General features: G+C 43.1%; 1 protein-coding gene across 1 annotated transcript in view; it reads right to left on the bottom strand.

Moving 5' to 3' along the window:
* LOC137425186 (sodium- and chloride-dependent neutral and basic amino acid transporter B(0+)) overlaps positions 1-18796 on the bottom strand; it is a 106149-nt gene extending 87353 nt beyond the window's left edge. Inside the window, exons 1-2 of the mRNA XM_068113347.2 lie at positions 18646-18796; positions 11864-12017 (exon numbers count right to left, since the gene is read on the bottom strand). Of these exons, the coding sequence (XP_067969448.2) occupies positions 11864-12017; positions 18646-18711 (220 nt within the window). The 5' untranslated portion in view covers positions 18712-18796. The remainder of the gene's footprint in view (positions 1-11863; positions 12018-18645) is intronic.
* Positions 18797-23168: the final 4372 nt, after the last annotated feature.

Here is a 23168-nt window from a genome sequence, read left to right on the forward strand (position 1 = left end):
CTCCTGGATGAACTGGAGAAACTTTGCATATGAGCCCAGTGCTGGCTCAGTCACTAGTGCACCTTGGGGATCCTGGCACTGAATGCAAAGTGTGAAATCAGTTTCTTTCTTGGTTTTCTTGCTTTTTGGCTCCATCATAGCTCAGGGTCACGAATCTGGAACATACAAATAACAAATAACAATTAAGATAGATGTGCATTAAGTTAGATTTTGGACACTGGTTCGGCTGTGCCATAAAAACCTATTTTTATCCCTTGTAGGTTATTAAAGAAGGTTTCATTCAATTCTCTATCCCCAAAAATGTACAACTGGACACCAGAATCGAAACTCTAGGTCATTTAGAAGCCAAGATAATGGAATTTTACGTTTTCGACATCCGCCATTTTGAAAATCCAAAATGGCCGCCATAAAGAACTTGAAACAATTGGAGACATATTTTTTCTAGAACTTATATCATCCCTAAAGACAGCCCAACCAGTGTCCAAAAATTAACAAGCAATTTCACCGGGCATTTCAATCTGCTACATTGGCCCCCCCACTATAAGTCTGGATACTTGAAGCACAGGTTATCAAAGAAATTTCCACAGCTATGTTTTATAACACCTCAAATGAAATCACAAGGAGACATCGTCTTTGTTAATGACATTTCTACAGCTACTCTTCTGGAAAAGCAGACAAACCTTCAAGAAGCCACGCAAAGCACGACCCACAGTGAAATGGATTCGACAACAGATGACACAGAAGCACCATCACAAGCAGGCCACCAATCACAAATGGGCTGTGTATGCTGATCCAAATGCACTGCGCAATACTTGCATGACAGCATTAGATCTCAGGCAAACAATCGGAGAAGTCAAACCTACTATGCCATGGCCACCGACAGCAGAACATCTGAATTTGAAAGAGGCAGAAGCAATTGTGCCCTGCAGCCTATACAATTTTTTAGCATGGGCAGTTGGCGCATCTGACGAGCCAGACACGGAGAAGATGGTAGATGTATCTGCACCAATCCATAGAAAACTCCTGTCCATATCACAGGATATCATTTCTCTGGCTTCTAAAGGACGGAAACTGATGCCTAAGCATACGTCACTTGCTATGACAGTGCGTCATCAATCAGGATCAGCCCAGTTGATAGGACTGTTAAATGGTTTGGGACACTGTTTCAAACTCTGATTTTAAATCATGATACAGCACCTGCTACACAAGAGGTTAGTCACGGTGAAGATTCCCTTCCATCCACCATACAGCCAGGGATTCCAACCACGTTAGTATGGGATAACAATGACTTTGGAGAAGAAACGTTATCTGGATGTGGAACTACCCACAACACAAATGGCATTGTCGTCCAGAGTAATATCAGTCCAATAACTAATCAACCTAGGTCCTCTAGCACTAAAGATCCAGCTGTGAAAAGAACAAGAAACAGGTCAATGCAGCCGCCAGTGGTGAATCTAGCTACATACTACGGGGGAAAAAAGGAAGGTCCAGTGCCGTTTGCAGAGCATGTTTCACTCCTTCAGTCTGCTAATGCACCCTTGCTGCAAAATCCTATGAAGATCGACCTAGCCTACTACATTACAAAATTCAGAACAGACAAGATCTTGCCCTCTTGGACTGGGTTCAACCAGCTCCTTTCCCAAGTTGAGGTTCCACCAAAGTCTGTAATAGGCTATTTACCTGTCATTGATGGGAGCCCAACAGAAATGGACACAGTCCTTACAATTCTGCAGAGAAGTGTCGAGATTGCCAATCAGCTAAGCTTGGAGACGGTTGTCGTTGTGATGGATCAAGCAATCTATGCGAAGGCACAACTGATTAGGTGGAGAAATGCGCAGTTTATGAAGAGGCTGGTCATACGACTTGGTGCTTTTCACACAGCTATGTCCTTTCTTGGTTGTTTGGGAAAGCGCTTTAGAGATGCTGGCCTTCAAGATATCGTGATAGAATCGGAGATTGTTGCGACAGGCTCGGTAAATGGGGTGATGACTGGTAAGCACTACAACAGTGCAGTCAGAGCTCACAAGCTGGTGGTGGAGGCAATGCATCAAATGCGACTCGATGCTTATCTGGATACCATTCCTGAAGAGGCAAACAGAGTAAAACAGCTGATGGCAGACTTGGCCCAAGCCTTCCCCAAACCTGAATATCAAGAAATCTTGAATGGAGAAAGATTATCAGTTTGAGACATCTTACACTCAATTCATAGAAGCTTGCAACAAGAAGCAGACCTTTGGATTATGGAGTTCGTATATTGAGATTGTAGAAGTTCTCCTGCTCTTCCTGAGAGGTACTCGTGAAGCAAATTGGGAACTTCACTTGGCAAGTGTAAGACGTATGCTACCATGGGTGTTTGCATATGACCACCTCAATTATAGTAGATACCTTCCTGTGTACTGGCTTGAAATGTCTGATCTTGCAACTACCCACCCAACAATACATCAGCAATGTCTGGAAGGTGACTTTGCTGTTCAGAGGAGTAATAATGCCTTCGCCAAACTTGCTTATGACCAAACTATTGAACAGACAGCAAACCGTGACTCAAAAACAAAAGGAGGTATGACAGGTTTTACAACCAGTAAACGAACTGTAAACAGGTGTATATGGTCCCATCATGCAAGAGGCTTAATCGCTCGAGAATGTGAGGCCATGGCAGGCAAAGAAGAGCAGAGCACAACACGATCAGATCTCCTGCAAAGCCATATGAAATGGGATAAAGCAGATGTTAAGAAAATTGTGGATACAACTAACAGTATGGTCAATCCTTTCGACTATGAACAAGATGAGCTGATACACATCACGTCAGGAGCAGTAGCGGCACAAGATGTCCAAAATGATATGCAGACTGCGTATGAAAGGGGTGAAACTGAATTCACCAAGTTGTCCAGAGAGCGTCTACAAACAGGAGAAGTGGACTTGTTTGTCAGCATGAAACAAATGAAGCTGAAGACATTTACCAGTATGTCTAAGACTGTAAAACGCAGAGTACATGGAAAGGATGTCTCCCTGAAAGCCGACAGAAATCTGCTAGCAAGACTGGTCGTGATTGGACGGTACAGGAATATTAATCTGCAGGAGCTACTGACGTATTCCTTGGGTCCGTTACCACTCCCACTCGCAAATTCTCAAGGGTCTCTGGTCAAGACCAACAAAGCCAACTTGCTCCATGCCCTTGAAAGTCAGCCAGAGAAGCCTCTAGCAGAAACTCCCATTATAGGTGGTGTGTATGTTGTGGGTGGCATGGCTATGATACAGCAGTTAAACGTGAACAAAGTACCAGGCCAAAGAACATTTCTCAACCTTTCTCTTGCCATCTTGAGACGTCTTGTGAAAATGGCAAAAGCAAACAGATCACAAGAGATTCACTTTGTGACCGATACCTACAGGCAAGTCTCCATTAAGAATGCCGAGAGGGCCAAGAGAGCAGAAAATGGCTCTCAGTTGATGCGAATTCATGGCCAGGCACTTCCTCAACAGTGGAAGAAGTTCCTCTCAAATGGAGAGAATAAGGAATTGCTAGTGGAGTATTTGGACGAGACATGGACTAAAGTTCCCACATCAGAATTGAGGGAAGTGAAGGTTTTCTTGGCACATGGAAAGATGTGCCATTCTTTCTCGCCAGGAAAGGAGGTGACTGATCAGGTGATAAAAGTAGAGGAGCCACATCTCTGCTCCACACAGGAAGAAGCCGATACGAGGATGTATTTGCATGCAGCATGTGCAGCCCGTACATATGCCGACGTCATCATTGTCAGTCCTGATACTGACGTCTTCATTATTGGTATAGCTCTTCAATCCATAGTTCCTACACATATGTATTTCCATACGGGGAGAGGAGTGAATTCGAGAACCATTGATCTGCAGTCTGTTCGTGATAGTATCGGAGATGATGTCAGCCAGGCATTAATAGGCCTACATTGCTTCACTGGGTGTGACAGCGTAAGCTCATTTTATGGCAAGGGAAAGAAGAAAGCCTTTAATCTTCTTCTTAAGGAGAGGGAGCTGTGCAGTACTTTGAAGGACCATAGCAAGCATTTTGACATACAGCTAGACTTAGTTAGCAGCACTGGAGGTATTTGTTTGCAAATTGTATGGACAACACAGCGTCACAACCGTCAACGAGGCCAGGTACAACATGTTCCGACTGGCAAGGAAATCTGAAATCACAATGCCTCCCAACCAAGATGCTCTGAGGGAACACATCAAACGGGCCAACTACCAAGCAGGTATGTGTCTTCCATAACGTTTACAGTTTCATTGTAAGATATAATTTGTAAGACTTGTGTGCAACATGTAAACCCGTCATAATTATGTGTAAAGTTAATCAGGTGCAAAAATAACACTATATTTTGGGAGTCAGTTAGGAAATAAATGCCTTGCTCATATCCTTTTGTTAGTGTTTTTTAAACATCAAATCAACGATCAAATATTGTGAAAAAAACCAAAATATGAATATCTATCTATAATTCCAGTAATCTCTGTCTGTACGTTTGTACGTTTGTCTGTGACCGCTGTTTCTCGACAACCACGGGTCCGATATACTTTTAACTTGCCAGGTATATTGCTGGGGACCCGAGGATGTGCCTTTTCAAGGTTTCATATTAATCGGACAATTACTTACCGAGCTATGTCCAAAAAACGATTCAACCAATCAGAGAGCAGCGAACGATCGCGTGTGCCGAACGTGGCGGGCACACTCTGCCTCGGATGGCACATTTGAGAGCGTATTCATTCATTTCACGTTTGCAAACTATGTTGGCGTTAAACTATGTTTTACAACTAATAAAAACGAATTTGCGATTCATTCGCTTTCCTGCGCGTTTGTGCACGCGATGGCGATTTCTTTACCAAACTCCGGAAGCCGTTCGCTTTGGACCAAACCATTGCATGTAAATAGAGGGGGGGGATTGTCACCACTCGCAAGCCGTTCGCTTTGGACCAAACCATTTCATGTAAATAGAGGGGGGGGGATATAATTTTAGATATAGATATAGTACGGGCATGCCCTAGTGTGTTTAATTCAGAGATATCTTATATTCCATGATCATAATGCATTTTACTATGTACACAAGGCTGAAAAAGGAATGAAGCAGATCTCATTATGAGGCAGACTCCACAATTTAATGTTACTGTTCAATACCTTCATTGCAGCATAACTTAACATTGGAAGGTAACAACTGAGGCTGAATTTTTTTTTTCACCTTTTCAATATTTTCAGGTATTTACAAGAGGAGCCTACAACCAAATGCAGAGATATCCGTTCTGATGGGCATGGGTGGAAGATGGAAAGCGGTGAGCTAGTCATCAACTGGATGAACCTTCCTCCTGCTCCAGACAGTGTTATGGAGTTAGCTTTCTGCACTGGTAACTGCAAGAAAAGTAAATGTGGTGATGCTGATACTTGTACCTGTCTTCAAACCAATGTTCCATGTACAGATCTGTGCAAGTGTGCTAGAAATAACTGTTGCAATATCACTGGACACAATGACTTAGACGATGATAGTGAGGATAATGATTCTGATGATGGCAGTGATGGGGAAGTAGAGGAACCTGACACAGAAAATGAATGAGTTTAGTGTGTGGTCCATTTTAGGCTCGGAAATTTAATACCAGGAACATGCAATTGATTCACATAGTGAAAAATTTCCTCACTGCTGTGAAGAATTATTTTGTGCTCATGGTCCAAAAGCATTTCTCATCTTGAAAGATGGCATACTTGTATAAAGTGACATCAATATTAGATCACTGCAATTTAGGAAATAAAATTTCATGCAAACCTTTGTGTCACTCATTTTTTTATATTTTTAAAATCAGAATCAATACATATTTATGTTAATACTATTTTCAACTCAATTACATACACTTTGTGTTATTATTTGAACTCTAAATGTGTTTTTTTTTAAAATAACGTATACTTGATCTATGATGACATTTTGGGTCAGCGGTTCTCGTTTATGTGCAACATTTACGCTTGTGAAAAAAAGTATGTTGCTCGTGGTACTATAGCCTTTCATTGACCATCATGTTTGCCCCCACCCCAGAGGTAGGTCACTAAATCAAAAAACTAAAACGATATTGGTCTCTGGGCCCACAGTCTACATGTAGTAACAGTCAATCATGACATTTCTGGATTTTTACAACACCATACTGGCTTATATTGCAATTAAACCGGAGAAAGGGATATTTTGCGAAACTATTTTGAACGCCCTGCAATTAAAAGTTTAAAGGTATGTTATTTCTCTCAAAGCACATTAAAAAAGTCTTTTATTTAAGCATAAAGAAACTGGGCAAAATTCAAAAATAGAATAAACAGGAATGTTTTGTGAATGGTGAAAAGCAAGAGCAACAATACTGTGCTCTCACCAACATTATTTTCCGGTTTCACAGAAAGCATGAACTCATGCACCAATAAAAGTTTAATTCATGAGGGGATTTCACAAAAGATGAAAAATATGTGAAGAATCTATGTACGATTTCAACCTGAGCCTTCTTTTGACATTTAAAACCAGCAATATGTCCATTTCGCATTCGTATTATGTTTACTGGTGCAAAATATATAGCCTATGTGTGCACACTCACCTCATTTGTCTAGCTTGGTTTCGAATTTCGACCCAGATATAACCTTCCACCCTGGTGTTTCTCATCAAGGTTGAGGCATCACCATGTGCACCATATATCGGGAAGGATGTTAGGCTACACTACAAGTGTCTACCAGCACTTGTTGGTGAAGGATGTGATCCCACAGTGTCTTTCACAGAGAAGCCAAGTTATTGCAGGCACCCTGAACAAATTTTAAAAACCCTGCCATAACATGCTCCAGTCGTTGCACCACGTGTGGGTTGAATCTACAGCTGCTCCTTCCGCCTCAGTCAAAGTTTATGAACCAGATCCACCGAGTTGTTAGTTCGTCAATGTTAAAACATATGCATAAAAATACCAAGAAAAAAAAAAGGAAAAAAGAAAGAAAAAGAAAAGAAAATCAAGAAGAAAAAAAAAAGATTTCAAGAAAAAAAGATTCAAGAAAGAAAATACAAGAAACAAGAAACAAGAATACAAGAAAGAAAGGATTTTAAGAAAAAAAAGAAAGTGCTATTGTTCTACAATGTTAAAACATATGCATAGAAAGACCTGGATGGAGGATAGGGATTGAAGAGAGTGTGGGAGTTTGTTCCAGAGGCGGGATAAAAGAGGAATGAAAGTGAAGACAGAGGACCTTAGATCCTCAGTCTTTAAAATAGACTCAAGTATGTGCTACTGAAGCTGTTCGTTCAGGAACCAAAGCTGTACACTTGCTCATGGATTTTTTTTTTGTAGACTAACGTGAGGCTCGTGTAAGAGCTAACACAGAGAACATGCAATAAAGGGAGCGGGAGACAAGAGGGGGACAGAGAGGGAAGCACAGCAACAGTAGAGAACAGAGACATCAGGCGATCTGTGGAAGAGAGGGCTAGGGTGGGTTACACGGGATAAACAAAATGGACACTACAAGGAATTTCAGAAGAGAAAACAGGGAATTTGAAGGAAGTAGATTTGGGGTAGATTAACAGGGGTAGAAAAGATCAAGGTTTTGGATGGGGGAAGATATATGGTGGTGGACAGCTGTTTTGAAGACCTGGATGGAGGATAGGGATTGAAGAGTGTGGGAATTTGTTCCAGAGGCGGGATTAAGAGGAATGAAAGAGTGAAGGTGAGCAGAGTCTTGATTTTGGCAGTTTCACCAGCAGAGGGTTGCTGGCAGATCTTGTGCATCCTGAAGGAATATTTGGGGGATAGAGCAGGGGGTGCACGACCAGAGAGGAGTGGGTATAAGACAGAAAGATCCCCAACCTGCCTGTGGTGAGCGAGTGAAAGGCCTTCAGAATCTTCATCACGGGAGATACCAATGATTCGAAAAGATTTGGTTTCTGCAGTGTGAAGCCGAGCTAGGTGTGAGGCAGGAGCACAGGCCCAGAGGGGAGAACAGTACTCTATTTGTACTTGCAGCAGTACTCCATGTAAATGATAAGATGCATTTATCGGGCCAGAAGGACCATATCTTCCTCTATATACGTATAATATACAGTATATATATATATATATATATATATATATATATATATATATATATATATATACACACAAATATATAGACCATTAGCATTGATTCACTTGGCCATGGTACAGGCCCTCATGCAATATTATGCTCATCAGTAAATGTTGCCAATCATGACCTCTACAAAAGATGTGGCATGCTCCCTGATGTAATGTCTCCTACGCCATTTTAAAGTTGCATATAAACTTTTTGCTATATTTTAAAACTGCACATGCTGTCAAAATTGGGCCCAGTGTATGGCTAAAGGTTGTTCAATTTTACATCCCTTATTGACATCTTTTATAGCTGCTGTCATGTATAAATGATAACACCTGCAAAACCTGGTTTTTTGATGCAGGTTCAACTCTTTTGTTTCAACATTTGCTCTAAGGGGTGTTGCAAAACATTTTACCTTTTTTTCCCCCCCGAGAACTCGTTACGGTTGTGCACGCATTCGGTGAAAAAAAAGGTAAAATGTTTTGCAACACCCCTTAACTGGTCATTTAAAACCAGCAGACTTCTCCTTTTTCTCTCGCTGTAGGACCATGAGTATCTGAGAAGCAATGACATCATGAGATCATTGAAAATGTTTCATTTCTCAGACATATGAAGGAAAAATCAAGAGGAAAGTAGATTTCCAGAGACGAAATGCGAGGAAACCTTACTCACCCCCATTCTGAATTTGCTTTTTTGGTCAAATGTATCAAAGGTTGGCATTTCCACTGTCTGAAAAAAAGCAGATCTTGTCCTGTGTATAGTTTTCTATCAGGAAGACATTGGTCTCCACAAGTACTTAACAAACTTCCTCATTTAGTGCTCGGCAAACACTGATGGCATCATTTTATTTTAATTTTGTCACTGAATAAGTCACAAAAGAACATTTGAAATTATGTGATTCACACAAGATAATTGGTTGTGGCCTTATAAAATCTCATTCTAATTTAGACATTCACATCCGCATACAGGAGGGATTATTAAAAAGCTTTAAGCTCTCATGCGAGTCATACTCCACTGCCTCCAAATCCTCATGGAGGTATCGCCCACACGCATCGAAGCAGGAGGATTATGTGCACACATCTCTAAATTGTCTATTTTTAGATCACATTTCAAAAGTTCTTCTCCATATGAGATCCCAATTAACAGTAGAAAAGGATGTTGACAGAGGACACTCAGTGAAACTATCTGTACTTGTAGCTACAAAAGTTAACCATTATAGCATATTCATGAGTCAACCAGTTTGTCAGTACCATGGAAATATATAACTCCAGCTATGGCTGAATCATCTGAGATGTCAATAGATTATGTGGATGTAATAATGGTGTGCTGGGCTCGATGGCTTCTAGGTCGAAGTTTTATCTTCATATTATAGTTTCCATATACCTCTCCAGGGTTCCAATGGTAAGTTTGTAATTTCTCTTCATAATGCAAACCCTTTGTGACCCAAAGAATAGCAAACCTGTTCACTCACAAGAAAACATCTCGTACCTCATGAGGATCATTCTTTCAAAACAAAAGTATGTATTACACATTTCATTATCACACAAATTAAACTTAAAACAGAAGAAACAAGAACGGCACTCAGTGGAGATCATACCTCCACCTGGTTGGCCATATCACTCAATGGTGAAGAATCACTGAAAAAATTAAATAATTATCATATCCGAATCCATATTCAGATCTTCACCAAATCGAATCTGTTTGTCCTTGTCAGACACCCAGCTGGTCCACCAAGTTTCGTCCAAATCCGTCCACAACTTTTTGAGATATCCTGCTATGTATCGTTTTTGGCCCCGTCTCCAAATGGTGAAGAATCACTTTAAAATTCTAAGAGCCGGATCCGGATCTTCACTGACATCTAATCATTTAGTCCTTGTGACATACACTACATCTCTGCCAAGTTTCGTTTTCTAATAACAAATCCGTCCACAACTTTGAGATATTTTGTTCACAAACAAACAAACAAACGGACAAACAGACAGGGGTGAAAACAAAACCTCCATTCACCTTTGGTAGTGGAGGTAATTATGATCATCATCCATTTAACATACATACCTACGGGAGCATAACGATGGGTCATGTTATAATCTTCTTTTGGGTATATAGATTACAGTAGATCTAAGCGCTGCTCCGTTAGTCTGTGGTGGATGCGATAAGCATGTAATTCTAAGATTCCACCCAACCTTCCTGGGAAAACCACATTTCAAATCTGGCCTCCAAAGCCAGTCGCCGACTGGGCATCCTCCGTCGTGTGAAGTCCTTCCTTGGCACACCTGAGCTCCTCAGCACATACAAGGCTTTCATCCGCAGCTCTATGGAATACTGCTCTCCCCTCTGGTCTGGTGCTCCTGCCTCACACCTAGCCCGTCTTCACGCTGTTGAAACCAAAGCGTTCAGAATCATTGGAATCTCCCACGATGAAGCTAACTCCAAGGGCCTTTCACTCACTCACCGCAGGCAAGTTGGTGGTCTTTCCGTCTTCTACCGACTCCTCTCTGGCCTTGCCCCCCCAGCCCTCTCTGGGCTCTGTTCCCCAAATATTCCTACAGGTCGCACAAGATCTGCCTGCAACCCTCTTATGGTTAAACTGCCAAAATCAAGACTTTCTGCTCACCTTCACTCCTTCATTCCTCTTTTCTCCCGCCTCTGGAACAAACTCCCTCACTCTCTTCAATCCCACTCCACCCTCCAGGTCTTTAAAACAGCTGTTCACCACCATCTCTTATCCTCCCCCATCCAAAACCTTGATCTTTTCTACCCCCGCTAATTTCGGTCCCCATGTGTTTGATTCCTCTCACCCCCCCCCCCCCCCTCCCACGCCTCCTGCCCCCAAGCCCTCTCCCTCCTACACTTCTCCCTGCTCTCAAATGTTGTATATTTTGTATATTTTTGTATATTTGTACATTTTTGTATATATTTTGTATATTTTTTATATTTTTGTATATTTTGTATATTGTTTTTTTTGTTTTTTGTATATTTTGTATATTTTGTTTGTCTGGTTGATTTGTTTGTGAAATAAATGTTAGCTCTTTCACGAGCCTCGATTCAGTATACAAAAAAAAAAAAAAAAAAAAAAAAAAACCTCAATGTCAGGATTCCTCCACATTTCTTTCAGTTTCATGTTAAACAGAAGTAGTGACTATATAAAAAGGTAATCATAGGTGTTTGTGGTTTATAATATATTTTTATTTCTGATAAGCTTGCCCCACGAAAGCCACGCTAAGCTATTTATGCACGTTAACATGGCGTTTGTGCCGTGTTAATGTGTATAAATGTATCAACGTGTATAAAGTGTTAGTGTATAAATGTATTAACATGTATAAAGTGTTAATGTGTATAAATGTATCAACGTGTATAAAGTGTTAATGTGTATAAATGTATTAACATGTATAAAGAGGAAAAACCCCTTGGAGAGGGGGGGGGGGGGGGGGACCAAAACATTTTGTATTCTTATTGTTTTCTAATAACATTATTTTTATGCTGTTATCATGGTGTTATGACTTTTGTTATTGGAGGTGGCCTTGGAAAAACGCCACGATTATAGCTATCTTAACATGGATATACACCTTAACACGGATTTCACGCAAGGCGGAAAACTCTTGGGGAGGGGGGCAAACAAAGTCACAACAACCTCCATCATGTGACCCTTAGTCCTCCTGTCAAGTTTGGTTGAGATTTCACAAGTAACGACCGGATATATCATGGTCAGACAGACACCAAATTACGTATTTTATAATGTTGATATGTATATATATATATACACTTATCAGTATGCAATAATGCATGTAGAAGTACCTCCTCCATTCTTGTAGGCCAGGTAGGGGAAGCGCCAGACATTACCAAGACCCACAGCAAATCCGATCATAGAAAGCAGGTATTCAGTCTTGCTGTTCCAGTTTCCACGTTCGGTATTCTCATCTCCATCATTCGGATTAGAATTCAGATCAGCCTGAATGAAATTAACAATGGCAAACATTTTATTCATACTTACCGTATTTCATAATTTTGCATTACAGGTCAATATTTTTCGTCTTAAAAGGTGCATCTCCCTCTTCCTCAAGACCATTTTATATATTTCAGTGATTCCACTCACGCCAACAATGTTACACAATGAAGAAAATGGAATCTTAATATGAAATATAAAGGCAGCAATGAAAATGTGTCAAGAGAAACTATCTGGTCCCTAAAGTTTCAACAAGGCCCCATTAAGCCAATATATGTGGCACTCCTTTGTCCCAACTTTTTCCTTGTCTCGATGTTGTTGGCTGCTTTGTTTGTACGTTTCCATTAAGGGTTGATGACTCCTACTCTCAAAGACAGCACATAACACAAACAAGGTTCATGCTCCTTTGATGGCAGGCCTTGAAGTGATTAATCTCTATTGTGTGATTTTCGTGAAAATTGTTGTTGTTGATTCGTATGTAGCCTGTGGCTGCCGGTTGCATCATTTCTGAAAGTGCCGCTGATGCAGTGCCCCAATTACCAGTGAGCTGGTACTCATTTTGCCGAATTCGGAAGGATGACAGGCTGAGTCAACCCACCTGGTGTTATGTAACGGCACGTCACCAAGCTCTAAAGCCAACACCTGGCTGACAAAAGTATTGAAGTGGATTGATAATCTGCAGAGCAAAGTAGAATTTCCAGGTACCTTTACAAATCGTGGAAGGCAAATTAATCTTCTGTGGTCTCAAAACGTACCAGTACCATGCAATTCTGGGAAAATCTGATAATCCTGATTACAACCTATGTACAAAATCATTCAAAACACTCGTCTTTCTACAAAACGTTCTACACCTGTCTCGTTTTCTTCCGAATCATTTTAATCTCCTACAAATAGAAAAATTCAGGTGCAGTAAGTTTGTTTTCCCCAAGTCCTTCACCAACCGGCTATCAATGCCCGACGTTCGACTGAAGAAGGCACAGAAATGATAAATGTATTGGTTGATCACATATCGTGAGATTCCATCACCTTACGAGATTGTGAATCGTACTAAAATACACAATTTGGCATCTGTCTGTCTGTCTGATGAATTTTTGACCCGATACATTCCGTCGTTCCTTATCCAATCTCAACCAAACTTGACAGGATGACTAAGGGTTGCAAAATAAAGGTCGTGGCGCATTCGTTGCCCCCGATGATTGTAAAGAGTGTCCCGTAGGCTTCACCTGTGCATGTGGACCCGCCTATCATTGCATACCTGGTTTCCTGGAGAACAAGCTTCAAAGAACAACCTGAATAACAAGCTTGCTGCGATCTTCTTCCTTCCCGATAACTTATGTTTGATTGTGAGTTATGTTCACAACATAATCAAGAAAGCTACTTGAACTTTCCTCCGTTCGATTGTCGGGTATGAAAGGCAAGCTCTGCTGGGATGGGACAGCGAATCTTTCATATCGTCATTTGTTGTGTTTTTGTGGTATTTTTCCTGTTGACTAATTTGAATTGTAATTGTATTTTATTTACGTATTATTTATTTATTTATTATAATTTTAAAAAATTTAATTGAATCTTGCATAACAATGAGATTGGCAGACTCTGCTAACGAACTTTTTAACATTGGACATCAGTTCGTTCAACAAACCAAGTTCCACGTTGACGTAAACATCTGAAAAGGTTGAATTTGTTGGAACCCATCTGTGGATCGGTCCCATCGGCCGATGGGTCTGACCCGTTTGCGGATCCACAGATGGGTCGCTCGACCCATCTGTGGATGAACGAGAAATGACAATGCAGACCCATCGGCCGATGGGTCTGCGCCATCTGCGGATGTGTTGTTCACCTTGAAGGAATGTGTATGCATCAATGGTGGATGAGTATGTTTATTTGAACCTAAAAATAGGCAATTGATGTCAAACGGTTATTGACAAACCACATGTCACGGACTGCTTTATAAACATTTATGACATCAATTGCTTATTATGGGCGACCCATCTGCGGATCCGCAAACGGGTCAGACCCATCGGCCGATGGGACCGATCCACAGATGGGTTCCAACAAATTCACTCGGAATAAGTGCAGGCAAAACACCAAGAGGATCTCGGGGTGATATTCATAAACAAAGACAAATTAAAGTTCAGCTTGGTAACCGAACAATGAATTCTCAGTGCCATGAACAACAAAGAAAGTTTGCACAGAATTCATCCAATTTCATAAGACTAGGGCATGCCCGTACTATATATATATCTAAAATTATATCCCCCCCCCCTCTATTTACATGAAATGGTTTGGTCCAAAGCGAACGGCTTGCGAGTACGGTGACAATCCCCCCCCCCCCCCCCCTCTATTTACATGAAATGGTTTGGTCCAAAGCGAACGGCTTGCGAGTACGGTGACAATCCCCCCCCTCTATTTACATGAAATGGTTTGGTCCAAAGCGAACGGCTTGCGGAGTTTGGTAAAGAAATCGCCATAGCGTGCACAAACGCGCAGGAAAGCGAAAGAATCGCAAATTAGTTTTAATTAGTTTTAAAACATAGTTGAACGCCAACATAGTTTGCCAACGTGAAATAAATGAATACGCTCTCAAATGTGCCGTCCGAGGCAGAGTCTGTTCGCCACGTTCGGCACACGTGATAGCTCGCTGCTCTCTGATTGGTTGAATCGTTTTTTGGACATAGCTCGCTAACTACTTGTCCGATTAATATGAAACCTTGAAAAGGCACATCCTCGGGTCCCCAGCAATATACCTGGCAAGTTTAAAGTATATCGGACCCGTGGTTGTCGAGAAACAGCGGTCACAGACATACAGACATACATACATACATACACACAGAGATTACTGGAATTATAGATAGATTACATTTGTCTCCGACTTTAGTTACAATAGTGTAGCAGCATAGCAAACCTGTTGTGCATTTTGTGATACAAGCACCAAATTTGGCACAAATGTACATTAATATGTTGCGAACATTTTCAGATATTGGGCCACTTGAAATTCCGTAATTTTTTTTTTCAAATTTCGTAATTTCACATTTTTCGGGTGACACCGTCACAATTTCGGTCTTCGAGGCCGGCCGATATAGTGGGGCGGCTTAGCCCAAATATTCAAAAGAATTGTGCATTTTGTGATACAAGCACCAAATTTGGCACAAATGTACATTAATATGTTGCGAACATTGTGTGGTCAGCAATGAAGACGAGAGTCTGAATTACATGTATGCAAAAGACCTTGTGAACCAGTGAAGCAAATACACGGGTAAGCATGAATTAAATCTAGGGCATGATATAATTTCCATGATGTTTACCTCTACACTCAATGGTGGAAGGAGGTAATGTTTTGATCCCAGCTTGTCTGTATGTCTGTTTGTCTGTTAGTCCACAAAATTCCAGACAAAGCTTGTAGTAGTGGTAGTTGTAGTGGTAGTGGTGATAACAGAAATTGTTATATAGAACTGAACTTATATTATTATTATATGCAGAAAATAACTTCATTTCTATATGCCCTGCAGTGGACAGGTTAATTGGTTTATGCACTGAAGGGGTCACCCTGGTGTGCACTGCTGTGTTCTGCCTCACTGAGTTGTTCAGGTATGATGTACTCAGCACAAGCTTCCGGTCGGCCCGGAGGTGGGGGTGCGGGGCCTGTCACGGAACGTCAAAACAAACGGCCTGCCGGGGCCGCCCAAAAGTCGGGCGTGAGGGGCGCGTCCACTAATGGAACGCCTCTCGCTTCCCAGATTGAGGGCCACGTGGTCAGGAGAACCTCGTCCCTTCCGGTCACACTTTGCCTATTGGCCGGCCTCGAAGACCGAAATTGTGACGGTGTCACCCGAAAAATTTGAAATTACGAAATTTGAAAAAATTTGAAAAAAAAAATTACGGAATTTCAAGTGGCCCAATATCTGAAAATGTTCGCAACATATTAATGTACATTTGTGCCAAATTTGGTGCTTGTTTCACAAAATGCACAATTCTTTTGAATATTTGGGCTAAGCCGCCCCACTACAAGGCATGAGCCTAAAGACAATTTTTTTTCGAATACAAATTGTGAATCCACAACCCCATGAGCAACAACCTTGGCAACCTGTTAAAAACAAGATTTTGAGGCATGTCTCTACTCATTCTGAACTACCGTCATTTGCATTACCTTCGATATTGCTTGTTAATGCTCGATCACTGTGCAATAAGTTTGATGTCTTTGATGCAACTAAAGTTACCCAGTACAGAGATATAAATCTAGTGGCAGTTACTGAAACTTGGTTTACCCCAGAAAATCCACCCACATGTTTTGATTTACCTACGCGTGTTGTTTATGCTCCGCCACGATCTCCCCACCATCAGGAGATAACAGACCACATCATTGAGATGGTTGACCAGATAAATTCAACGTAGGAGGCTGAAGTATCCGTTGTGGGGGATTTTAATGACCACACTGATGTTATTGAGCAGCATGCCCTGTTGTCACAGTTAGTTGTAACACCGACACGAGGCAATGCAGTACTTGATAAGATTTTGACAAACTTTCAAGAACTTTATACTGAACCAGTAATATGTGATTTCAACTCTACCGATAATCCTGATGAGATTATACATATCTGTACCAAGTTAGAATTAGATCCCTTTAGCCGTTCTCAAGATATAGACCTATTAGACTTTGACCCTTTGGCTCCAAATTCTAATTGGTTAACCTTTACATCATTGTATATACCTGTACCAAGTTTCAATTAGATCACTTCAGCTGATCTCAAGTTATAGACCTATTATGGACTTTCACCTTTGACCTTTTGACCTCTTAACCCCAAAATATAATCAATTCATCTTTACTTTACATCATTCTACATAAGTACCAAATTTGGTCAGACTCCCATCACTGGTTCACAAGTTATCATAGTAACAGGATTTGTATACAGAGTCGAGGCTCGTGAAAGAGCTAACATTTATCAAACAAACAAATCAAACAAACAAGCAAACAAAGTATATAAAAAGGGGAGTGGTCGACAAGACGGGGAGAGAAGGGGAGGAAGCACACAAACACAACATTTGAGAGCGGGGACATCGCGAGATGTGTGGGAGGGAGAGGGCCTGGGGGGTGGGGGGGGCAGGATAGGTATAAAACGCAAGGACACCAAGGACTTCCAGGAAAGAAGTCGGCACCTCAAAAAGCGGATTTGGGGTGAAATTAGCGGGGGTAGAAAAGATCAAGGTTTTGGATTGGGGAAGATAAGAGATGGTGGTGAACAGCCGTTTTAAAGACCTGGAGGGAGGAGTGGGATTGAAGAGAGTGAGGGAGTTTGTTCCAGAGGCGGGAGAAAAGAGGAATGAAAGAGTGAAGGTGAGCAGAGAGTCTTGATTTTGGCAGTTTAACCATAAGAGGGTTGCAGGCAGATCTTGTGCGACCTGTAGGAATATTTGGGGGACAGAGCCCAGAGAGAGCTGGGGGAGCAAGGCCGGAGAGGAGTCGGTAGAAGACGGAAAGACCACCAACCTGCCTGCGGTGTCCTCTTTAAATGCAAGTCCCCTTTAAATTTCAAGTCAATCCGATGAAAATTGAGGATTTTAGAAATTTGGCAAAGTTGGTGACCGTTGGCCTATGTTGACCTTTTGACCCCAAAAATAATAGGCTTCTCACATTGGGACGACCTATACAACTTGGTGAAGTTTTGTGACGATCGGTTTAGAATTGTGATGTGTAGGTCGGTGACAATCCAACAGACAGACAGAACCACAAATGCAACCGACCAATATACTTGAAAAATCTTCGATTTTGCAAGTAACAAACGGGCTCAAATGCAATACCCTCTCCTCTGGCGAGGGTAATAAACAATTTACCAACTTGATGAAGTTCCTTTCATGGACAGACATTTCAGCATGATGGAAGTGGTGGGGAGTTGGGGTTAAGCAACATAAGCAAATGGTTTGAAAGACGCACTTTTACCTAACATGACTTTTACTACTTTTACTTAACAGGATTTTTACCTAACATGACTTCTGACCTTTAGCCTTTGACCTCATGACCCCAAAATCTGATCAGTTCATCGTTCTCTTTATACATACCTGCACCAAGTTTGACCAGGACCCCTTCAGCCGTTCTCAAGTTATAGCGGAAACGAAAACCGATCACGGACGGACGGACGGACAGGCGGACAACCCGAAAACGTAATGCCTCCGTCGACTTCGTAGGCGGAGGCATAAAAACGCTCGAGTAAACATGTTTGAAACATGATCAGAAAAAGTCTCTGTGATAAAGAAAACAAACTTTGTGTTCGCGCAAGAAAAACAATAAAGCTCGACTCTAACAAAAGAAAGTTTACAACATTTACGCTGAGATTTCAGAACGACTTGGAGTAGTATTAGTTGACTTGCTTGCAGAAAGCTATTTTAATAAGCTTACGAGAGACGTTTTTCGTGATCAGACAAATATAATTCATGGATCTGCTGAAATTATATTTGAATTTCGAGCACAGTCGTCATGTCAGGAGCAGGCAATTGAAATCAAATATATATATATATATATATATATATAATATGTATATCAGCACCATGGAGGAATTGCCAATATCCGGTCATCCATAAACCCCGAGGAAATATTATATCGTTGTAATGCTACGCGATAGGCACAGGTACATAAGCTTCTCACCTTTCCACGTCGAAATACGTAGTTCTTAAGGGCCGTCATCTTGCTCTCCTGCATCTCCATCTCCATCTTGGGGTTTCTTCTTTGCAATGTTTGTTTCGCTCTTTTCTCCCAACCCCCACTATTCAACCACAGGCCACTTTCTCAATTGACATGGGAGCATTTATAAAGACCCAACCCGAGTGCATTGCATGCTCATTGGATAACGAGTCCATTGCCACGCCCAATTTTTACCTCCCTTTCAATGAGGTGTGTTTCGATGAATCTGTGAATGAAATACTCACAGTTACAAAACAAGGCAGTTTTTTTTTTACAATTTACAAGAATATTTTATTAGTAGTAAGGAATATAAAGGCTGGCAGGATGGCCGATAGGTATGCACACTCACCTCGAAGCTGTCTAGCCTGGGTTTCAATCCAGATCTAGCTGTAAACTGTCGTCCTGGAGTTCCCACAATGTGTGTTCCATCCCTCTGATGGACGTTAAACGCTCATCCCGTCTGCCAGCACAAGTTGATGGACATGAAAGACCCATGATGTCCTTCGCCAAGAATCGATGAGCTATCGCCGGCACCATGTCCAACTTACAAATTGCTGCCCTAACTACTGCTGGGAAGGCAATGACAAACCACCCAGTGTAACTCTTGACTCAAAATGCATCGGTATGTTTGGGGAGGGAGTGTAAGGATTGGTCTGGGTGAGATGGGATGTGAAGAATTTGTTATTGGCCAGTCACCAGAGGACTTTGTAATTTGAGCAGAATGCCGGCGATAACGTGCTTTCGCGAAGGACACTGATAGGTTCAGCACCTTCTGATCAGGACTTTAAGGTTCACCAACTCAGGCTTGCAGACAAGCTACCCAGCTTCACGTCCATTCAAGAGATGAGGCCCTTTGTACAGTAACGCCCTGCCTACAAAGCACCACTCGGACAGGTTATAGTGGGTCAAGACTCGAACCCAGGCTACACAGCCCAACGACATGTGTACCATCTTACATATAACATACATATAAGATATGTAGGAGTACTGCTCTACCCCTTGGGCTGGCGCACCTACCTCGCTCCCTCATCAGCTTGACGCCATGGAAACGAAGACCTTCAAGACCATTGTAAAGACCCGTGATGAAGCTGTCTATTTGGGCCTATCATTTTCCCATCGCAGACAGGTCGGTTCTGTCTCGTCTCTATATATATCTCTATCTATCTCTATCTCTATCTCTATCTCTATCTCTATCTCTATCTCTATCTCTCTCTCTCTCTCTCTCTCTCTCTCTCTCTCTCTCTCTCTCTCTCTCTCTCTCTCTCTCTCTCTCTCTCTCTCTCTCTCTCTCTCTCTCTGTGTTCCACGGCCTCCTTTATGGTCTTGCATCCTCTGCTCTCCATGCTTTGTCTCCCCCGTCCTCCAGGTATCTGCAGGGCACATGCAGTCCATAATTATCAACTGCCTTCTTGTGAAACTTTCTAAATCCAGAATCACTGCTCACCTCCACTCATTTGTTCCTCATTTTTCTGCCTGTGGAACCAACTTCCACATCCTCGTCAATCTCATTGCTCCCTTATTGTTCAATCACTCCTCCTTCCAAATTTGCAGTTTTCCCTCCTGAGAGTTTCTTTCTATGTATCCATCTTGTCCACCCCATTTGTCCTCTCCTGCCCCCATTCCTCCCCACACCCACAGTTTGTCCAAGTATCCCTCTATTTTGTCCTCAAACTTTGCTGTTGGTGTTTCTCCCCTCTCTATATTGTCCCTTTTGTTGTGTTACGTCCTGATCCGTTCAGTCAAATTTGTCAAGCTTCGTATCCCAAAAAAATTAAAAAATCTATAGACAAATTGCAGTGTGGATGACTTTGTGGTATGGAAGCTTTCTTGGAAACTTCTTAACACTCATTTCCCTCATCCTCCCATTTAGACTGGGCTGGAGGACAATGTTGGAGGAGGTGTCGTTTAACGGAATTGTTGGACAAAGGCACCATGCAGAGACTTCCCTGGGACGATCTGTTCGTGAAATTATAGCTTTTGAATGGCTACCTTACTCTGCAGGTGCTTTGTAAATCCTATTTTGGAATGTTTCAGGAGGATCGTGGGAAATAGACAAAGAAATGAACCAATTGTAATTTAGCCAGTTTGCTGATACGAATTATCTATTGTTGAGTCAAATTCCAGAAAAGATCTTGATGTTCAAATGAGTAAGATGGACTGTTGGCTAAATGTCTTTTCTAAAACATATCAGATGGGACAGTCTGTCTGAACATCCAGGAACAAGAACGTAATTGGAGTGGTTTGTAAAACCATCAACAGCAAAGTGTTACATATCGACTGATATAGTTTTGCCTAAAACACAAAGATAACGAACGCGTTAAAAACAAAATGTCTGAAATAAAGTGACTTTTGGAAAAATAAAATACGGATTTGGTTTCTAATCGACAAAACACTGCACTCACAAAGATATTTAAAAAGACAATTTCTATAAATAACTAGAACGCCACTCAGTAGAGCGCATACTCCCGCCGTGGGTCAAGTTGGAATAGTACGATTTCACAAAAGTTGGAGGGAGTAGTTCAGTGACAAGTGACAACACAAGACAAGACAACACAAGACAGACACTGCACAGATATATATTTAGAATATATAGAAGATAATGTTAAAAAAAAGAAGAAAAAAAAGAGGCAATCAGGGGCGGATGCAGGAATTTCAAGACGGGACGGGGGGTGCATGAAACTATAGCGCTGAGGGGGGGATAAAGGGGGGGGAGTCTGGGGGTCCTCCCCCAGGAAATTTTAAAAAATCGATCGTCAGAAACGGCATTTCGTGCGTTCTTGGAAGTTTCTGCAGTTCCTTGTGTTCTTTCCTGGTCTAACAGTTCAGCAGATTCGCACCGCCTGCACCCTCATCCTGGATCGAAGGGGGGAAGGGGGGGTGCACCCCCTGTACCCCCCCCTGGATCCGCCCGTGGCAATTTCACTTACATTTTCGGATTCAGCGTTCAATTCTATATAAGTGAGTGTATTTTGAGGCATGTGTGAGTTCAAATAAAATTATTATAAGCCAGTAAAAACGTTCGTTTCATTCCTTAGGGATACAACATGTAAAACTGGCCCAAACGTCAAAACAAAACACGCTCAGAAGTCGTACAAGCTAATGCGACCACTCATTCTTCTGGGAAGAACCCCGTGCACATGCTTGTCACACTTATAACTCACCTCAGTCTTTATAAGTTCATCAAATACTGTCACCACGATTGACATTTGCTGAGGTAAATGTTGATATTGTGGTGCTGTGCACACACAACTCGATAGCCAAGAAGGTAGGCCACCACTCGTTGTACAAACCAAAACACTTTATTCTAGGCTCGCACGTAAGCACTGGGCAGGCTCGACTTTCGAGCCTGCATATATGTCCCGGCCCCTCCCGGGGCCACGCCTTGCCCTCGGGCGTGGCCGGTCGGCCGAAAGGCGGGGCATGTATTTCAGTTTCACCCTGCGCCTCGTGACACCTTTGCTCCGGGCGTGGCCTGAGCCACGCTTCCACGCCCGGTCGCTCGTGCCACCCACTGGTGCGCGGAATTATTGCCCGCTGGCATTGTGTCCGCCACACGCGCCCCCCAAGAATTCCCACGCACCTGAAGGGTGAGCTTGGAGGGAAGCCGGATGACCCGGCCGAAACGCTCTCTGGCGATGCGTGCAGGGCTGTGGGGTGGCGGGACGACGGGGGTGGGGGATGCCGGGGGTCTGCCCGCCGGGGGGCGGCCTTGACGCGGAGGCAGAGCTGCTTGCGGGGGGTGGTCTAGGTAGAGGTGGGCCGGCTTGAGTTGGTCCACGGAGATACGATCTGGAGTACCGCCGATGTCTACGGTGAAGTGCTTGTCCCCGGTCTCCAGCACACGGAAGGGCCCGTCGTACGGGGGCCGCAGCGGTGCCCGGTGGGCGTCGTGCTGGACAAAAACGTACTCTGCCGTGCGAAGCTCCGGGGCGACGTGTGAGGACGGGCAACCGTGGTGTGCCGTCAGTACCGGGGCGAACCTCCTGGCGGTCTCCTGAAGGGTGGAGCGCTGTTGCGCCGCGGACCAAGGTGCCGTGGAGTCGGGGATAAATTCGCCCGGTACCCGCAGTGGTTGTCCGAAGACCAGCTCCGCAGAGGACGCGCGCAGGTCGTCCTTGGGCACCGTCCTGAGGCCCAGCAGGACCCAGGGGAGCCTGTCGGCCCAGCTGCCGTCGCGGAGGCTGGCCCGGAGCGCGGCCTTCATTGAGCAATGGAAGCGCTCGCACAGGCCATTGGCCTGGGGGTGGTAGGCCCTGGTGCGGTGCAGCTTGACGCCGAGCCCTTGCGCCACCGCTCCCCAGAGCTCCGAGGTGAACTGGGGGCCGCGGTCGGACGAGATGTCCGAGGGGGCGCCGAACCGGGCAACCCAAGTGGTGATGAAAGCTTGCGCGACGTCAGCCGCAGCCGTCGCCGCCAAGGGCATGGCCTCCGGCCACCGGGTGGTGCGGTCCACCATGGTGAGGAGGTGGGTGAAACCCCGCGAGGGG

This window comes from Myxine glutinosa, chromosome 4, assembly GCF_964187855.1.
Source record: "Myxine glutinosa chromosome 4, kmMyxGlut1.1, whole genome shotgun sequence".
NCBI lineage: Eukaryota > Metazoa > Chordata > Myxini > Myxiniformes > Myxinidae > Myxine > Myxine glutinosa.